This window comes from Prunus dulcis, chromosome 6, assembly GCF_902201215.1.
Source record: "Prunus dulcis chromosome 6, ALMONDv2, whole genome shotgun sequence".
Taxonomy (NCBI): Eukaryota; Viridiplantae; Streptophyta; class Magnoliopsida; order Rosales; family Rosaceae; genus Prunus; species Prunus dulcis.
In genome coordinates, this window is record NC_047655.1 from 22,899,839 (window position 1) to 22,918,394 (window position 18,556).

Below are 18,556 nucleotides of genomic sequence, written 5' to 3' on the forward strand. Positions count from 1 at the left end.
ATGGGATCGGGGATGTGGAATTGTTTTCACAAATGTTGTCCACCTCGGGTAGATGCCATCAGCTAGATAATACCCATTCTGGTAGATGGTATTGTTAATTTCATATGTGATATTTGGGGCTTCACCTCTCAAAACATCATTGAACACCGGGGATTGACCTAGGACATTCAAATCGTTTTGAGATCCGGCAACTCCGAAGAAGGCGTGCCAAACCCATGTATCAAAACCAGCAACTGCTTCCAGGATGATACTTTTCTGCCCTTTTCTATTTCCGTAGTCCCTTGCCAAGCAGTTGGACAATTTTTCCACTGCCAGTGCATGCAGTCAATGCTACCAATCATGCCAGGAAATCCTCGAGACTCAGCTTTTTGGAGAAGCCGTTGCAGGTCCCTGGGCGTAGGTCTGCGGAGGTAGTCTCTGGTGTACAGAGTTTCCACTGCATCACAAAATCGCACCAAGCTCTCCAAAACAGTGGACTTCCCCATCCGCAATCTCATCCACCTGATCAGCAGATGACCCATACGCCAACATTGCGTATCACAGCTGTGAACTTCTGCTCTGGAAGAAGTCCCAAATTTCCAGCACAATTTCTCTTTTGAACAAAATATTCATCATAATTGCAAATATCATGCATGATTTTATTGAACAAATGGGGTTGCATTCTATATCTCCCTCGAAAATGAACATCAGAGTATAGAGATTGTGGGATAAAATAATCTTCCATAAGATTCTTACTCCGAGAATGTCTATGTCTGTCCACATTTGGGCCACGGCCTTCTCGTGAACCACGGCGACTCTGGTTTTCTTCCTCCAGCAAAGCAATTGCTATGCCAAGTTGCTCATCTAGTTCTCTCTGCGCCCTTTTGCTTGCAGCTCGTCTATGCATTCTTTCTCTAGTTTCTTGCTCTTGCCTCTCCAAAACCTCTTGCATGTCTGCCATTGAGAATGGAGAATGAAATCTAAAATATGAGAAATGGAAATGTAGAGAAGAACTGGTGTGGGAGGTATGAGCTGAACCTCTGGTTTTATAGAAAAATGTACACAGATAGATATGACACGCGGCGCAATCTTAGAGGGTGAAAATCTTATCTGAAATTTGAAATTCAAATGAAATTTCAAATTTCAAATTTATCTGAAATTTGAATTTCGAAATGTATCTGAAATTTGACATTTTGAATTTTGAAATGTATCTTAAATTTGAAATTTATCTGAAATTTATCTGAAATTTGAAACCGAAAATCTAATCCGATATGAATAGTATTGACACGTAGGAACCCAAAAATCTTATCTGAAAATATTATTCAAATTAATTGTTTAAGTAAACAAAGTTTGAAAAAAACAAAAAAAGAAAGAATAGTATTTGCCATGACAAGCTTAAACTATTAGAAATACACTTTGCTGGGGGGCTAGGACAGCCACTATTCACGTGAATAGTAGCTGACCTAGGACTCCCTTTGCCATGATAAGGGGCTAACTGGTGGAAATACTCTAATGTAAGGAGAGAGATAAGCAAAAGCAGTGTCTATATATATATATATATATATATATATATAAAAGAAAAAGAGAATTTGAAAGCCAGGTAACATTGGGACACGTGTCGAAGTGAGAGAAAGCGAGGGAGAATTAGAGGCTGGGCAATCTCCCAGTGTGATAAGGCCGTACAGAAATCTTAGCTCCACGAGATCATCAGCAGTAGCTAACAGGGGATTACATTATTGGATTGGAATATTCTTTGGTTTGGGTTTGGGATGTGCAAATGGATATTCAAGCTCGAATAGGAAGCTTAACATCCTCACGTTATTTCTGGACCACTCGAAATAACTCATCATCATCATCTTCTTCTTCTTCTTGTTGTTACTCGCCACTGAAACCTTTCTGCTCAAGAAGAAGGGACTCTCAAGAGCCCCAACAAAACGGTGACTCCAACGGTACGTTTCTAACTAATTCATTTGTTTTTTTTTCCTTAATTATTATTATTTTTTAGTGTTAGTGTTTGGATGTAAAATTGAGCTTCATCTATATTGATGTGCTTCTAATTGTTTTGGATTTCCACCAAGTTTTGGTTGGTCATCACTTGGCACTTGGATTGGATGAGTTGGTGTTTACCAGTTTTAATTAAGGTTATTAGTGAATTTCAATCTTGAAGGTTTCATTCATGTATAATGGTAGTGAGATGTTATGTCTCACCAAGTTATTTTACAAGGTGATTAAAGGAGGAGGGTTTAACTCGAGAAAGTTTCATATTTACCTGTCGCTCGAAAGCAGTACGTGATGGGTAAATGTGAGACAGAGGACGTATATGACCGTCTCACCTTAAAAACTTTTGCTATGTATAATGCTCTGTTTCTTTTTTCCAATCCTAGAAAAAGTTCGAATCACTCATCATCTCCCGTTGTTTGAACAAGTACGGATAGAGGTTATTTAGGTGCGTCTAATGATTAAACTGACCATATAGTTCAATGTTGATCAACATACACCTCAGGTGATAAATTCTCAACAGATTGGGACAAGGCCTGGTCAAATATCAGAAAGCAAGGGAAAACGAAGAAGAAGAAGAAGAGCTTCTTCTCACAGTTCTCTCCAAACAAGTATGTGACCTGGAACCCTACTCAGTCTAATTACCCATCATCTGAGGAGGTTGATCCAATCAAGAGGACAGAGAGGTCCAACCTCATGTTATGGACTAGCCCCAGGTTCACTCTTGCAGGGGCTATTGTCATTGTCACCGTCCTTTTGGTTTATACCATTATTGCACCAGTCAAGTGATTTCAAAACTCCAACAAAAACACAGGGGCTCAAATGTTGTAAATATATGATGGCATTTGTGAGGAAATTGCTGCTGGGATGAAATTCTAACAATGTGACTTGTTATAAATAAATGCAAGTTCCTGTTTATCCAGTTGTTGTTAATTTCTATCCATCCCAAGCATCTTTAATTTTTCATTTCCAGAAAACAGAAACATTCCTGTACAACATTGATGTTGATTATTAAGGGCTTGTTTGAAAAGTGATTCTGGATAGGCCAATAATCACATCTTCTCCCCATAAGTGATTCTTGCCCTCCCAAAACCTCTTCCAAACTAGCCCTAAGAATCAGATTGCCCTTGATATGTCCAATTACAGTGTGATTATCTATATAAGCAAGCAATGCTGTTCAATAAAAGGAGATGTACATAAATTTAGTTGAGCAGAGCATTTTGCTTGGTATTTCACAATTCGAAGGAATTTAAGGTCAAGATTACATCAAAATATGCTTCATTCTTTTAAAATAACTGATAATTGTTTATAGTGCTGAACTACAGTCCTCTAAAGAAGAAGAAAAGGCATACAGACAAACAAAAGCAACAAACATATGCATGCAGGATCACAACTTATAACCCACTTCTATTATATGCAGCAATCAGAAAACCCAACTGTTTGTGTTTATTATAAGCCTTTGCCATTGTTACTGGCGGATCCAGGATTGTCACCTTATGGGGTTATAATGCTAAAGTTCCGTTTTTCTCTTTAAAAGGAAATAATGCAAAAATATAATAATTTAAAAACACACCAAACTTATTCCAACTAACAAAAACATCATTCAATAAATCAAGCTCATATATGTATCATGTAAGCCATAAATTTCATCAAAATAATAACACCAACGTTAAGGTCCATCTCAATTCAAAAACCACCATTGTAAGTGATATCTTTATGCTATTGAAGTATACTTCTAGTATTTGTAAGTCTACTCAACAAAATTAAAATATATTAAAAAAAACCCTAACAAATATCTTTTAGAGAAAATTATGTCGGCGTATTTCTTCTCCTTTTCAGTCTTCATCTTCTTCCTCTCCCTCCTCTCTTTTCTTCTCCCTCAGTCTTCTTCTTCTTCTTCTTCTTCTTCCTCCCCCACCTCTTTCTTCTTCTCCCTCTCAACCACTGTCTTCTTCTGCCTCCCCTCTCTCTCCCTTTCTCTTTCTTCTTCCCCCCTATTTCTTCTCCCTAGCAGCTTGCATCTTCTTCTCCATAGGTTCGTCTCTTATGGCTGCCAAGAGAAACCAAGAACCTCCAAGCCATTTCCAGGGCTGCCATGGGGTCGTCTGACCCCATTGAACCCAGGGTGGATCCGCCACTTGTTGATAATTATTATGTCTATATTCAGCTTAAAAAGAGAACCAGAAAACCCCATAAGTCATCAACAAGTTTGCCATTAAGTTTTGTAGCCTAAGCAAAACCTAGTGTAGTTATTCTACATGTTTGATCCCCATGCTTATGCTCCCACTTGTTTGTGGTCCCGTCACCAGAAGAGGACATCTGTTAAGGCTTGTCTGCTCCTAGCACCAGCAAAGCTTTTTCAAGTCCTTTTCCAAGGGGACAGTGGAGATTTCAGGTCCAGACTTACCCACGATGATTTATGTTCAATATTTTTAATTTTTAATTTTTATTGCTTGCCTGGTCATTTGAAGACCATGAACTTGACTGAATCCTTGGGTTTGAGTCTTTTAGCCTGTCATCACTTCAGCACAGTTTTATCTCATCGAATTCCTGTTTTCCTTGCTTGACTTTGTAATCTTGGATTGGACCCAGAAGCTTACAAAGGACAACATAAGCACTATATTTTAACTAGCATTTCTATCTTCTTTTGTCTATTTGTCGAGAATGTGAACATGATTAACCCAATTAAAACAGAGCAACCAACTCATCATCATTTGAAAGTTTTGCAATAGTTGACATCAGATTTTGAGTAACATGTCACTAATTTTTGTGGGGGAATTGAGCTTGACTGAGTTTGAGATTCACTTTTGGAAGCAATCTCTATATTTAATTATGAAAATTTGAGATTAAAATACTAAATGGAATTTAAGTTAATCTTGTAAAATGGTGCATTTTCTAATCATGCATGCTTTTTTATGAACTCACAATAATAGATAAATAATGCCTTAGCAGCCTCTCCTTCAGCACTCACTCTAATCCACTTCAACATTATAAAAAGCTGTCTCATTCCCATTTTCTTTGTACTTGGAAACAAAACATTGGCTCTTTCAGTTATTGTATTCCTCCTCATATTCCAAAACAAATGGCTCTACCTATTGAACAAGCCAAGCCTTCAAACACAAACAAGGCCAGGCTTCCTCCAAAGAGAGGCCAGATCAAAGTTAAGATAATATCCAGTTTTGTCAAGTTGGTGGTTGGAGTGGCTTCAAGAGTCGGGAGAGGGCTGAGCCGCCATCGAAAGGTGGCAACGCGGGACGCGCAGGCTCCTATGGCGCCTATGCAGCCTGAGAAATAGCGATCAAACCGCTTGTAGTTCATATCAGCATTGATGCCTTTAGCTGCAATGGAAGCAAGTTCCACAAGCCTCATCCATCTCTCCAATATTGCCTCTCAACTCCTTCATCTAACCTTCTATATTATATACATATGGAGAGTAGCACATGCCCTTCCGTTAAAAATGTATGAGGCGTGTCTAATTGGGGTTTGCTTTGAATTTGATGTATTGATCCTATCATAATAAACTTTTCTTTTTCTTCTCACTCTTTTCTAATTTTATTACACGTCCTTCTTATAAGAAGATTGTACAACAAGAAATTGATCACGATCAACTCTTTGTTTTCTGCATGAGTTGAAGAGTCCAAACTACTGCTTACCCTGTTGCTTACCTATGGAGCTCAGCTCATATTGTTGGCTTTACCAGAAATGTCTTTGCAGGTTTACCTACGTTTCAGCTTGCTTAAAATTTCATGCAGCACATCAATCTTTTCTTTCACGTCTTTAATTGTTTTCTTGACCTAAACCCAGAATGCTTGTAATTCTCATAACTGTTATAATTCAATCCGATACGACAATGATGCAGATATCATATCATAGATATTGTTATTATTTGACATATTAAAAATATCCTTGTCATTGTTTGAGTATTGACATCCTTACACGCAAGGGAATACATTGACAAATTATGAATCGGGGAAGTCATGAACAGGGGGATAGGAAAGAGAGAATGAGTATGGGATCAATTACTTCCCTAAGCTACCATGAATTCGAAAAATTCTAGTACCTGTGTATATGTGTTAGTAAACACATACGAAGTTAGGGAATTAGAAAAATTCCAACACCGATTCCAAGTAAGTAAACATGCCATAGTTTAGTTGATCGAATCTGTTTCCTTCATTATACCCTGGTTTCGCTTATTGTATCAATCTCGTGTGAAGATGGAATAATATCAAGCCACCAGTTATTCAGATGGCTGTTTTAATTCTGCAATGTTAGAAAATGAACACGTGTGAATTGGTCCTTCAAATGATCATTGATCCCCCCCCTCCCTCTCCCCCCTCAGAAGGTTCATGAACCCAATAAAGCTCTCTGTTTCACATTTTCATGGCGTCATGCTGCTGATGCAGGGCTTATATCAATATGTCCTTGCTAGTGTACAAAAACAAAATGATTATGTACTTAACAAGTGTCTTGGTAATTTATTATCATGTTAATTGTTGGATTTTTGCAAACCTGTCTTTACCTCACATTTGATGCGACATGTTAGGCTCAGATGGAACACAAAAGAGTGAGAGATGTGTGTTGGTTCCCTTAATGGCTATGGAACAACTTTATGTTAGGCAGGGTTATTTGGATTTACACATCATTTCAAACGGTTATTTGGATTTATATATCCCTTTGTTGGTCACTTTAGCCGACACAAAATGCTGATTGCTTAATCTTTGTCGAACCATATAACAGATTCTTGATTTTGTTTCTTTCTTTGCTCAAAGAAGGACGAGGGTTTAGAGAGACCGGAGGGTGGAAGTCCAACCCTTGCCGTGGAAGCAAGAGTATGTTTTTTTACTATTGGAGTTAAGGCTCATCCGTTTATAGTGAAACTTATAACCTCTCAAATTAACATGTAATTCACGTCCAAGAGGATTAATCCGTCATGGTGGATCCGGTGGTGGAACTTTATGAACTTTATGATTCACTCGCCGGCGTTCTTGCTTGTTGAGACCAAATGAAGCCGAACAAGCAACCATATCACTGTTGATAAAATTGGCTCACCTAAGATGCAGAAGAAAGAACGCAATTGACAAACAGACTGTTGGAAATTGCCAGAGCACGTGCAATTATCATGCATGCGTTTTTTCTTTAGTTTTGGCATGGTTTTCCACATGTTTTCAGTTCTTATTCCAAATAGTTTTGTAACCCCAAAGTCAATGAGTTTGTCGGAAAGGTGACTTCCAGCATGTTGTTGTAGCTCTAGTCGCATGACTTACTATCCCAAGCATGAATAGGGGTGGCTGGACATCTAAGGTATTGATAGGAGCAGCTGGACATCCAAATGCAATGAATATGTGCAGCTACTGTTTTGTAGCAGCCAAGACATTAATGTGGAGGCTTCCCATCCCAATAACATTAATGAAGGTGGCTGGTGTGAAGACTTCTCAACACAAGACAAAAGTGGATGATGTGAAGACTTTTCAGCACAAGACATCGATGAGCGTGGTTGGCAAGGTGAGGGAGCAGCCGAAGGCAAGCTCCCTACTTGTCTGTTTAAGTAGGAAGGGCAGAGAATACAACTTTTTTTAGGAGAGAGCAATCAGCCAAATGGGGAGCTGAGAGTTGGAGTCTTGTAAGTCTAGAAACCAAGAGGGAAAACTGAGAGAATTAACAAGAGCATCAAGGGTTTGAGCAGAAGGGTGGGAGAGAAGAAAGCTTGGGGAGAGAATAAAGTTGTAAGGGGGTTTCTTTGTAAATCAAGGTTGTAACATATTCTTTCATTAGTGAATTTTCTAAATAAAAACACCAAGAAAACATAGGCAAATTGCTGAACCTCTATAAAATTCTATGTTACTTGTATGCTTCCTTTTTTTTTTTTTTTTTTTGGTGTGTGTGAGTGTTTCATTCATCCTTGTGAGTTGTGGAGGTTTGTTACAGAGTCCATTGAGAACAAGATCAAAAGGAGTTTTTGCACAACAATCACCACATAAGGGAGATTAGTACCGAGCATCTGGCAGCACAAGACCTAGCACTTGACTAGCATAATCTCAAGTGAAACGTTGCTTACATGCTTTGACATCGTTAACTAAAATAGCATAAACTGAAAGGAGACACCACTTGCATCCTATGATGCTCCGGTAAATTACAGGGCAACGATTATTTTTATGTCCTCAAGGATGGGACAATCCTACATGGAAAAGTAGATATTACACAAAAGCACCTAATGATCCGTAAGGACAGTATGATCAATTATGGGTGAACTTTATAACCTTTTGGGGAACATCAGAGAGGTTGCCATCATTGAAGGGGCCATAAGTTTACAGTCCATAACACCGAGTCCACTCAAAAATGGATGCAGACTTTAGATTGCCACTCTTGGATTAAGCAGCAGTGTCCGGCTCCTGAATTGTTACCTTAGATAAGCTTGCTTCTAACTCGTTTAACTCATCTATGTCCAGTTCGTCGTCATCATCATCATTGGTAACTTTGGCACCACCGCCAGCAGTTGCTGAGTCACTTGGCCTATCTCTGTTAGAATTGGCACTGACCTGAAGTTGAAACAAATAAAATACGAGTGAAACAATTAACATATAGTCCACTCAGTTCAGTACTAGTCACATATTAGCATGCCATGGAAAAGCAACCTGAACTCCTCACAGGCATTCATGGACAATAACATAGAAACAGTAATCTTTAGCTTTAGCAGGCACATGCACTTCTATCTTATAACACTACATCCAGTTATACAGTTACGAGATGGGGAAAAATGGGGGTGACAACTAGTAAGTGAAAACTAACCATCTGTTCATCACCATAAAAATTAGAAAATAAACCTAACCTTCTGTTCAGCAACTGGAGGTTCTTGATCTCTTTGGTACTTCTCATGTGCCTCAACATCGTCCACAAATAGGCTAGAATCTGACAAAAATAGCTCACGGCCACTGCAAGGGAGGGGCACACAATCAGTAAACAATATCCAAAAAGTTAGTAACTGGTCGGGGTGAACACATATTGGAGAACGTGGGAAAGAGAACACACCTCATACGGTCATTTTTAGCCCGCTCTGCCATTTGTGCCGCCAAACCGGCATCTCTTTCTGCCATCTTTTTCTTCTTCCATTGCATGAACAACTCAGTAGTCATAGGAGTTGAAGTCGTCACTTTAGCACGCTAAAATCAAACAGCTAATTGGTTAGGTGAAAAATATAAGGAAGATACCAATGAAAAACCGCAATTCCTTTAGACAATTTAAATGTAAATGCTATGACTTGACGTAAAGGCTTGTTCAAATAACCTGATTTTCGATCTCCTCCTCAATCGGTATTTTTTCAGCCTCTTCCTCTAATAGAGCCTTCATCTGAGACTTTAAAACATATCCTGGAGGAAGAGCATGTCTGTAATGGCAATTTTTACCACCATTGGGGCAGACCCAAAACCAACCATATTGTTTCTTCTCCACTGCTTCCAGAAAATATTTACAAACCTTCACATATATCCAAAAACAAAACAAAAATTCATTTAGAAGTCTACCAAGCACATTGATGGTTCGAACATCTATATTCAATAAGCATGTATGAAGCTGAGAACTTGGAAGCATATTGTACAGACTGCCCTGGAGATAACTTACAATATCAGTCGGTTTGTTCTGCTGGTATTCATTTTTCTTTGATTCCACCACCTTCTCCAAAGTCTCTTGATCCCATTCCTCCATCGTGTCTTATATTTAAAAAAAAAAAATCAAACTCAGAAACAAAACAAACAAAAAGAAGAAAAAAAATTTGCATTATAAATCAAGCATCACAGTAAAGTAGAGATCGTATACGGTTACCGTGATCACGTTTATCACTGTAAATATCAATCTTTTCTCCTTTCCTCTGAACATTCAAATCATGGGAGAACTTGCACTTGAAACCTTTTGCACACTGCCCCGCTTTATAAAACTCGCATAGCATAGACTTGGGATCAACACCTAAACACATACCCATTAAGCATTATATCATATCTAAGTTCAACAAGACATACGCATCAAAACCGTCAATCAATTGGTCATTGAAAAGGGAACACAATCACTTACCAACTGGTACTTTTGGTTGACTAACAGCAACCTTAAATAATTCATTCAGCTCCTTGTCCTTAGCCTTATCTTCTTCCTTCTTTTTCTGTAAATAATACAAGTCTCACCAACAAAATTTCTCTCATTTATGAAGCAAAATAGATACTTTACCATTTAAAAGAAGCCAAAGTCTCAAACTCATGTATGTAAGATGAAAATTTATCATGACCATGAAAATTCTAAATTTTGGTGCTGAATCCAAAATCTATTTTCTAATTCTTAACTAAATTTCCCTTGTATTGATCAAAACAAGAATAACAAAATCAAGTTTCCTTTTTTTTTTTTTTTCCCCTTCTAAAATTTGAAAAATAAATCAAGTTAATCAGCGAATCAATCAAATAAATATTGATCAACGAAAGAAAAGATGGAGACTTGGAACCTTAGCAGCGGTCTTAGAAGGATCGGATTGGGGCTGGACGGACTGCTTGAGGGTCTGAACGTACTTCTGGACATTCTTGCTTTTGTTCTTGTTCTTGAGCCCGAAGGTCTTGTCCTCTACGATCTTCTGCTTCTTCGCCAAATCGGCCTTCGATTGCTGCTTCGGCGGCATCTCTCATCGGCATCAAATATTTCGCTTCCGAAATTTCGGAAAACCTTTTTGTTGATCTCCTCCGTCCGATTCCGAAATGATGTCGCTGACACCGGTCTGGTAATCTGGTTAAGGAATTTGGACGAGACGGTCCAGAAGCTTACGCCTATGTGTATTTCCTGATTTACCCCTGGAAGTACTCAACGTGCAGGCTTATTGTGGAGCTGGTGGGTCTACCCTTGTGTAATTCTCCCGCTTTTCGCCAAATTGGCGCCACGTGGTAGTTAGGCGCGGAAAATGTTGGTCTATTGACATTGAGGGGAAATAAACTACAAGTCGTTTCTTCACTATAGCATACCAAATAACGTTTTCTTTTTGGGATTTGCATGAGCGACCGATTCTAACACTATTTTTCTTTGAAATAGAGGGATCAAACCATTGCAATATGTTGATTATAGCTATTATTTCACCCTTTCTGGATTAATGTCATGAGTTTCAGAAAATCCGGAATTTTGAGCCTAAAGGATTAACGTGTAAGAATTCTCAAAAAATTGTAGAGGAATTGGACCTCCAAAACATATCTATATAATGCAGCATAATATGCAAGTTGAATAAAAGTACCAAAGTAATTATAAGCACAACGAAGAGGTCAAAAATTGTTTACTATTGTTTAGCTTCTTATGTGTATTTATTTAACAATAAAACAAATTGCTTAATCTATTATATTTATATATGACTTTCAAAACAAAAATTTAGCGTCATTAATATTGATGGTTGTAGAATTACACATTAAGAAAAGACCTCCAACCTCGGTTAACCTTCCTTTCATTAAATTATGAAAAATATCATATAATAATTTCTCCATAAATTTAAACTTTAAATAAGAAAAAAAAAAAAAAAGCAATTTTTTCTAAGGTGCATCTAGCCAAGTTCAATGGTTCAAATAGAATCATCCCATGGCCTTTGAAAATCCGTTTAAATTGACGAAATCTCCCACAAAAATACCGGCCTTTCAAATCCAATCCTCAAAACCCATATAAAACCCCATCCCAACCAAAAAAAAAAACACCCACACACACACACAACGGTTTCGCCCCTAACTCAAGGAATGAGAGAGTTCATCATCCTTGGCTACTCTGCTTCTTCTTCATCTTCCATTGCCACTCTTCCAAATCCCCACGGCAGCAACCACTCCACCAAACCCTACAAAGACAAACCCTTATCACTTCCCAAGCTATCTCCCTCCAAATCCTCTCCTCCAATCTCCACCCTCCATTCCCGCCCCCCTCCCCTCTTCGCCGTCCGATGGGACCCCACCAAAACGCACCTCAGCTACTTCGCTGACCTCGCCTCCAAGCTCGCCAGAGACGGCAAGTTCCAAGATTTCGCAATGGTTGTCGAAAGCGTCGTGCTTTCGGGTGTCCGAGGCTCCGAGTTCACAGCGGCGCTCAAGCTTGAGCTTGTGGCGAAGGGCATTTCGGGGCTTTTGAAAGAGGGAAATGTCCGGAGTGTCGTTGAGGTGTTGGGGAAAGTTAACGAGCTTGGGGTTCCGCCATTGAAGCTGTTTGATGGGTACGCTATGGAGTTGCTGGGAAGGCAGTGTAGCCGGCTTTTGAAATGTAAGCAAGTGCAGGAACTTGTTGAGCTCATGGAGGCTCTTGCAGGTAATTTTTTGTTCAATTTATTGCGATATAAACCTGCATTGTACTAATTTGTAGTCCAGTCCTGATTTATGTTCAAAGATTTTAAATTGTTAGAGAAATGGTGAAGTAACCCAACTAAGAAGATTTTTACTTCCCTTAGGCATTTTCAGTTGGGTTTTAGATAAAGGGCTGTCGAAAATGTTAAAAATTTGATCCTTAGTTTGTTGTTATGTGAATGGGAGAGGAAGAATCTAATGTTTCATGAGAATTTCAGTCTTGGAAGAATAATAATGTGATGAGCCATGGTAGAGAATTTGAGACTCCTTGGATTTGTAACAGATAATACTTGGTTCAGGTTATCGTTTCCCAATCAAAGAACTGCTGGAGCCATCTGAAGTTATCAAACTTTGTGTTGATAAATGTTTCCCAAAATTGGCCATAAGGTATATTTGACTGTTCTCTTATGAGTTGGTCTGAGGGTTTTTCTTATCTGTTCTGCATTGCTCAGTCAGACATGTTCTTTTAAGTGAGAACTTTTTTCTTGTTCTTCTGTAACGCAATTTTCGTCATTATAGTCTCAGTTTATGTTTCGGTTGCACTCAGTCTTCATTGTTTTCTTCATTAGTCACTATTTATGCTTTGGTTATCACATTTTGCAGGTATGCTTGTATTTTTCCACATGCGCATATATTATTCTGTAACATTATATATGAATTTGGAAAGAGAAAGGCGTTGGAGCCTGCTTTGGTAGCATATGAAGCATCCAAGGAAAATTTGAATGGTTCAAATATGTATGTTTACCGTACAATAATTGATGTATGTGGTCTCTGCAAAGACTACATGAAATCTAGGTACATCTATGAGGTATATACCACCCTGACTGTCTTTGTTGTTTGCTACTGTTTTTCTTGATTCGGTTTTCAGATAATAATGAACTTTCCTATAGCTCGGAACTGCGTTTTTAAATATCTCTGTTTTCATTATGAGCTCTATCGGGTGGCATACGGAAAATGGAACATTTTCCTTCAAACTAAAATTTAAAAGTTATTATTGCTTTTAATTTTTGTTTAATAAAATATCTTATGTATTTTTCTTCATTTTCTCTTTTATCTTCATCTCCTCACTCCCTAGTAAAAACACAAAACAGAAATCATCGCCATATACATTGCCAAAATAAATCCTTAGACATTTCCATAACTTTAATGCAGTCATGAGGATTAAACTCAGGATCTTCTTTCCGGATTATTTTTGCTGCAGGACTTGCTCAAACAGAAGGTTACCCCGAATATTTATGTTTTCAACAGTCTCATGAATGTGAACGCACATGACTTGAACTACACATTTCATGTATACAAGAGTATGCAAGTAATGCTTTCTCTGTCTCTCTCTTTCATACTACTGCACACATAATATTTTTCTTTCAATGTTACTCAATAGATCAATTTTGGCACTATGTTTTGCATGTGGCAATCGGTTTGAATGCATAATTGGTTTCTAATGATCAAGCTACAACTATCTAAATCTATTTATTTTCCTTGTCTAGAATCTTGGTGTCAGAGCAGATATGGCATGCTATAATATCCTTTTGAAGGCATGCTGTCTTGCTGGACGAGTTGATTTGGCACAAGATATTTACAGCGAAGTCCAGCATTTGGAATCAACAGGAGTGTTGAAATTGGATGTCTTCACATACAGCACTATTGTAAAGGTAAATATGAATTTGCTTACGAGTTATTATATTTTTGCTTTTGATAGTAATATGCAGACATATATATGGACCCTATTTTGCTTCAATTCGTACTTAGTAGCAATGAATTTCCATGTAGTGAGGCACTTTACTATGTACATAACTGATGACCAATTATCCAGGTCTTTGCAGATGCAAAATTGTGGCACATGGCTCTAAACGTCAAAGAAGACATGCTATCAGCAGGTGTTACGCCTAATACAGTTACATGGTCGTCATTGATCAGTGCCTGTGCAAATGCAGGTATTGTTGAGAAGGCAATCCAATTGTTTGAAGAGATGCTTCTGGCTGGCTCTGAACCTAATTCACAGTGTTTTAACATCCTTCTACATGCTTGTGTTGAGGCTAACCAGTATGATAGGGCTTTTCGCCTTTTCCAGTCTTTGAAGAGCACAAAAGTCCAGGAGACTTTTGGCAAAAAGTACAAAGGTATAGCAGTTTGAGGGGAGCTTACTTATGTACATTGGATTACCACTATGCCGTACCACTTCTAATCTGATGTCATCTAAACTTTGCTGAAGGGCTTTCTTTTAAACCCACAACTACAACGTACAATACTTTGATGAAGGCCTGTGGTACTGACTACTACCATGCAAAGGCATTATTGGATGAGATGAGAGCAGTAGGTCTTTATCCTAATCAAATAAGCTGGTCAATTTTGGCTGATATCTGTGGAGGCTCAGGAAATGTTGAGGGTGCCTTGCAGGTAAGACATAAATTTGGTTAACTTAATCTTTGATAGTTCTGTTTGCATCATTGTTCAAATTTTCGTTTGGCCTAGATAGTTTTTCAGAACCAAAACTCCAGGTAAATGTCCTTTGAAAAGTTATGGTCATCACTGGTTAAATTCGGATAATGTACAAGTTTGTAATCATATCTTGCACTTCATACATCAGGAAGTTTTCTGACGATGCCACTGAAACTCATTACTTTCTTGGAGGTCAAAAACTTTTAACCTAGCATCAGTGAATCAAGTGTCAGGGAAATGAACTGAGAATAATCCTATTTTCTTGTGATAAATAAATAAAAACTTTTCTTTAGAGATTAACATAATTTTGTGTTTTTGGCTCCACCTTTTCTTGATGTCATTGTACAAAATCTTGATGAAGCTGCAAGTTCAAGGAAAACATTAATAAATTTTTATTTCAGTGCAGATTCTGAAAAATATGCGTGCAGCTGGGATGAAACCTGATGTTGTTGCATATACAACAGCTATCAAGGTTTAAAAGCTTTCCTGATTCACTATTGATCTTGTTTTGTAACCACTGCTCTTCCCACCTATGCTTAATTAGCTGCAAAATTGCATTATTTATTTTCCCTAGATGTTGATGGAACATATCCTTTGGTTCATAGGTCTGTGTGGAAAATGAAAATTTGGATCTAGCATTGTCACTGTTTGGAGAAATGAAAAAGTATCAGATACACCCAAATTTGGTGAGTCAATAATTAATCGGATTATAAATCTTAACACATTCGCATGAATTACAAATAATTCCATATAACTACCAAGTCATGATTCTGCTTATAAAGGCATTCTCGATCAATTCAACTTGTAAATCCATATTTTAAAATTATATTTATTTTCCTTTTCCAGGTGACATATAATACACTTCTGAGGGCTCGCAGCAGATATGGTTCTGTAAGCGAAGTACAACAATGCCTGGCTATATACCAGGATATGCGGAAAGCAGGGTATATATTATCAGTATATATTTAGTTTCTCATGGACATCTACTTTTGACTAATTACGCATTTACTTTGCAGTTACAAATCTAATGATTATTACCTCGAGCAACTGATTGAGGAGTGGTGTGAAGGAGTTATACAAGGCAGCAACGCCAAACAAGAAGAGTTTAGTTCATGCAACAAAACTGACATCGGGAGACCCGGAAGTCTGCTGCTTGAAAAAGTTGCAGAACACTTGCAAACGCATATTGCTGAGACCTTAGCAGTGGACCTTCAAGGACTGACGAAGGTATTCTTCAACCAGCCAGTTTATATTCTACATGTTTTGAGAATACCAGTCTCGGTGAACTTGTTATTATGCAATTGTGTCCGCGTACCATTTATCCCATTTTTTCTCATGCTAATATCCTCTTTTTAACAGGTTGAAGCTAGGATCGTTGTTCTTGCAGTTCTACGAATGATCAAAGAGAACTATACTTTAGGTATGAACATATTGTTTTACGAGGCATTCATTTCAGATGCCTTTATCTTATTTGAGAAGCCATTTATTCAAACATATTTAAGATAGGGTAAAATCATATTTAAAATACATAAGCAAATGAGAAAAGGAAGAAGAAGCTTAGGATCCAGAGTTTCTGACTTTCATGCTGATGGTTACAGGACATTCTGTAAAAGATGACATGCTGATCGTCGTAGGTGAGGTTGATGGAGGCTCAACCACACAAAATTTAGAGGTAAAAGATGCAATAACCAAACTTCTGCAGGATGAATTGGGGCTCAAGGTTCTTGCAGCAGGAGCTAAAGTTGGACTTGATACTACAATAGAACCAGGGAACACTACTGATTCAGATCAAGATTTAGATGAAATGTCAGGGAGGGATGAACTACCTGCAGAGTTGATCTATTCCACGCGAAGACCCGTGGCTTTAGAAAGGCTAAAGGTAACCAGGGGATCACTGCAACATTGGCTGCGGAGAAGAAGTGCTCCTAGAAGGTGACTGCTTCATCCGTAATTTGTACATGCTACTAAATAATCGATAATTATTTTTCCTCGTGTATACTTTAACATGGAATAAGCCTGTATCGTACTGGTGTCATATGTAAATTATATACTAAAGGGCACATTTAATTTGCAGAAGCAATGAAAATAAAGCAATTTTCCTTATGTTATACTATTATACCCTTAAGTTCACAACTGAAATAGGTTTAAGGGTTTCCATAATCTGAATAGAAATGCCTCAACTAATTTCCAAACTTGCAATCCCCTAAGAAACACAAATTTGTCATCCAAGCCGAAATGAAGTTGCGAAATCTTTGTTCATTCATTTCATTCCTTTTCCTTACAATTGAACAATTGAAAAGATATTACAGCACTTGGTAGCCAAATGTGAGTAAATCCATGACTTACCATCACAAAACTTCCACCAAACTCAAGCCATGGATCATATCCAATCCTGCTCCTGCAGTTTTAGCGGCAAATAAGTCTCTGAGAGATATTGAAAGCCGAATGTGCTCAAAGCTTGAATTTCTGCCTTTTGCTTGGTTTTCACCATAAGAGTCAGCTCCTCAACCCATTTCGGGTTTTTCTTCACAAAATCTTCCTCTAACATTTCTTTCCCTGTCTTAATATCCTGATCAGTCATTGTCAACCTACACTGCTCCGGTATCTTGTACTTGTCCAAATCACTGGGCCGTATCCCCAACCATTTTATATCCGGCGTTGTCAAGTTGGCACTGTCATACGACATGTTCTTCGACCCACAACCATAAACAGATAAAATTTTCAGCCCGTATGGATCACTGTCCACAAGGGCCAACACCGGCAGTTTCAATTCCAGCTTCATCTTCCTCAAAAACAGCCTGGTTGCAACATCCGGCTGTCCCTTGGCGGTGACGATAATGCACGGAAATCGATTGTAAAACCGATCCTCAGCCAGTCTAATATAAGCAGCATCCTTCTCAACCAGCAATATAAACAGAGCATCACTCTGCATATCACCAACTCTGTCAATATTGGGCGGGATGGCCTTCCCGCCCATTCCCATTTTCGTGCAGTCAATCATATCTCCATTGTCGCTGAAAATCAGGCGACCCACAACCACACCCTTCTCAGAGGCGATGACATTGAGGCTCGAGCGAGTGCAGCCGAGCATACACGACACGTCGTCGAGGACCGAATCAGACTGCGTCTGGTCCTGGAAGAGCTTGACGTCGGTGTAGAACAGGTCACGCTTGGTGACGTGGATGTTCTTGAGGCAGAGCTGGTGGATCAGCTGGAGAAGACGAGCTGTGATGGTGGCCTTGCGGACGGTGGAGACGTTGGCGTAGGGGCGGAGGGAAGTTTTGTCTTTTAGCACAATGCGGTCGAGCTCCGGAACATAGAGCTGGTTAGCGGCGGCGCGTGAGGGGACCTCGAACGCGAAACCGTTGCCGTCGAGGATGGATTTGATGACCTTGAGCATCTGGAGCTCGATCTCCGACTGGACGGACGGCAGGTCGAGGTCGCTGACCTCGCGGCAAGTGGAGCCGACGGCGAGGTCGGCGAGGGTTATGGATTTGGAAGAAGAGGATGAGGAGGCGGTGGCGGAGCGGAGGTCGTCGAGGGTTTGGAGGATGAGCGGGTCGGGTTTGAGGAGGCTCTTGAAGGGGTGATGGGTGTCGTCGTCGGAGCTCGGGTCGGGTCGACGGCGTTTCTTCTTGTCCGCAACCGTTGTCGGCGTTTGGCGTTTTTTCTTGTCCGCCATGAGTTTTGTTGGTGGTGTGATTTTTTGGGAAGGCAAGATAGGGTTGGTTGAAGAAGCGGGAAGCTGAGTCTGTCGTGTAGCTTATGTCTGCAAACTGGAGGCCCGAAGGCCCAAATAAAAACCCGAACTA

The 18,556-nt window shown here is 39.1% G+C and overlaps 4 protein-coding genes across 4 annotated transcripts; 2 read left to right on the forward strand and 2 right to left on the reverse strand.

Moving 5' to 3' along the window:
• Window positions 1–1,635: 1,635 nt before the first annotated feature.
• On the forward strand, window positions 1,636–2,910 carry LOC117631586. Its single transcript, XM_034364824.1, has 2 exons — window positions 1,636–1,928; window positions 2,483–2,910. The coding sequence occupies exons 1-2, from the start codon at window positions 1,757–1,759 to the stop codon at window positions 2,764–2,766; spliced, it is 456 nt and encodes a 151-aa protein (XP_034220715.1). The 5' UTR covers window positions 1,636–1,756; the 3' UTR covers window positions 2,767–2,910.
• Window positions 2,911–7,908: 4,998 nt separating this feature from the next.
• On the reverse strand, window positions 7,909–10,792 carry LOC117633169 (zinc finger CCCH domain-containing protein 11-like). The gene is made up of 8 exons (XM_034366868.1): window positions 10,457–10,792; window positions 10,039–10,123; window positions 9,793–9,933; window positions 9,592–9,680; window positions 9,259–9,447; window positions 9,004–9,134; window positions 8,804–8,906; window positions 7,909–8,513 (listed from the first exon to the last, which is right to left on the reverse strand). The coding sequence occupies exons 1-8, from the start codon at window positions 10,625–10,627 to the stop codon at window positions 8,346–8,348; spliced, it is 1,077 nt and encodes a 358-aa protein (XP_034222759.1). The 5' UTR covers window positions 10,628–10,792; the 3' UTR covers window positions 7,909–8,345.
• Window positions 10,793–11,694: 902 nt separating this feature from the next.
• On the forward strand, window positions 11,695–16,847 carry LOC117632358 (pentatricopeptide repeat-containing protein At5g02830, chloroplastic). The gene is made up of 13 exons (XM_034365807.1): window positions 11,695–12,270; window positions 12,605–12,692; window positions 12,909–13,113; window positions 13,507–13,614; window positions 13,793–13,957; window positions 14,119–14,425; window positions 14,518–14,702; window positions 15,151–15,216; window positions 15,350–15,430; window positions 15,591–15,688; window positions 15,761–15,971; window positions 16,104–16,164; window positions 16,343–16,847. Exons 1-13 carry the CDS (start codon window positions 11,715–11,717, stop codon window positions 16,678–16,680), a joined length of 2,469 nt encoding a protein of 822 aa, XP_034221698.1. The 5' UTR covers window positions 11,695–11,714; the 3' UTR covers window positions 16,681–16,847.
• On the reverse strand, window positions 16,831–18,484 carry LOC117632359 (DNA topoisomerase 6 subunit A). The gene has a single exon (XM_034365808.1). It carries the CDS (start codon window positions 18,424–18,426, stop codon window positions 17,125–17,127), a length of 1,302 nt encoding a protein of 433 aa, XP_034221699.1. The 5' UTR covers window positions 18,427–18,484; the 3' UTR covers window positions 16,831–17,124.
• Window positions 18,485–18,556: the final 72 nt, after the last annotated feature.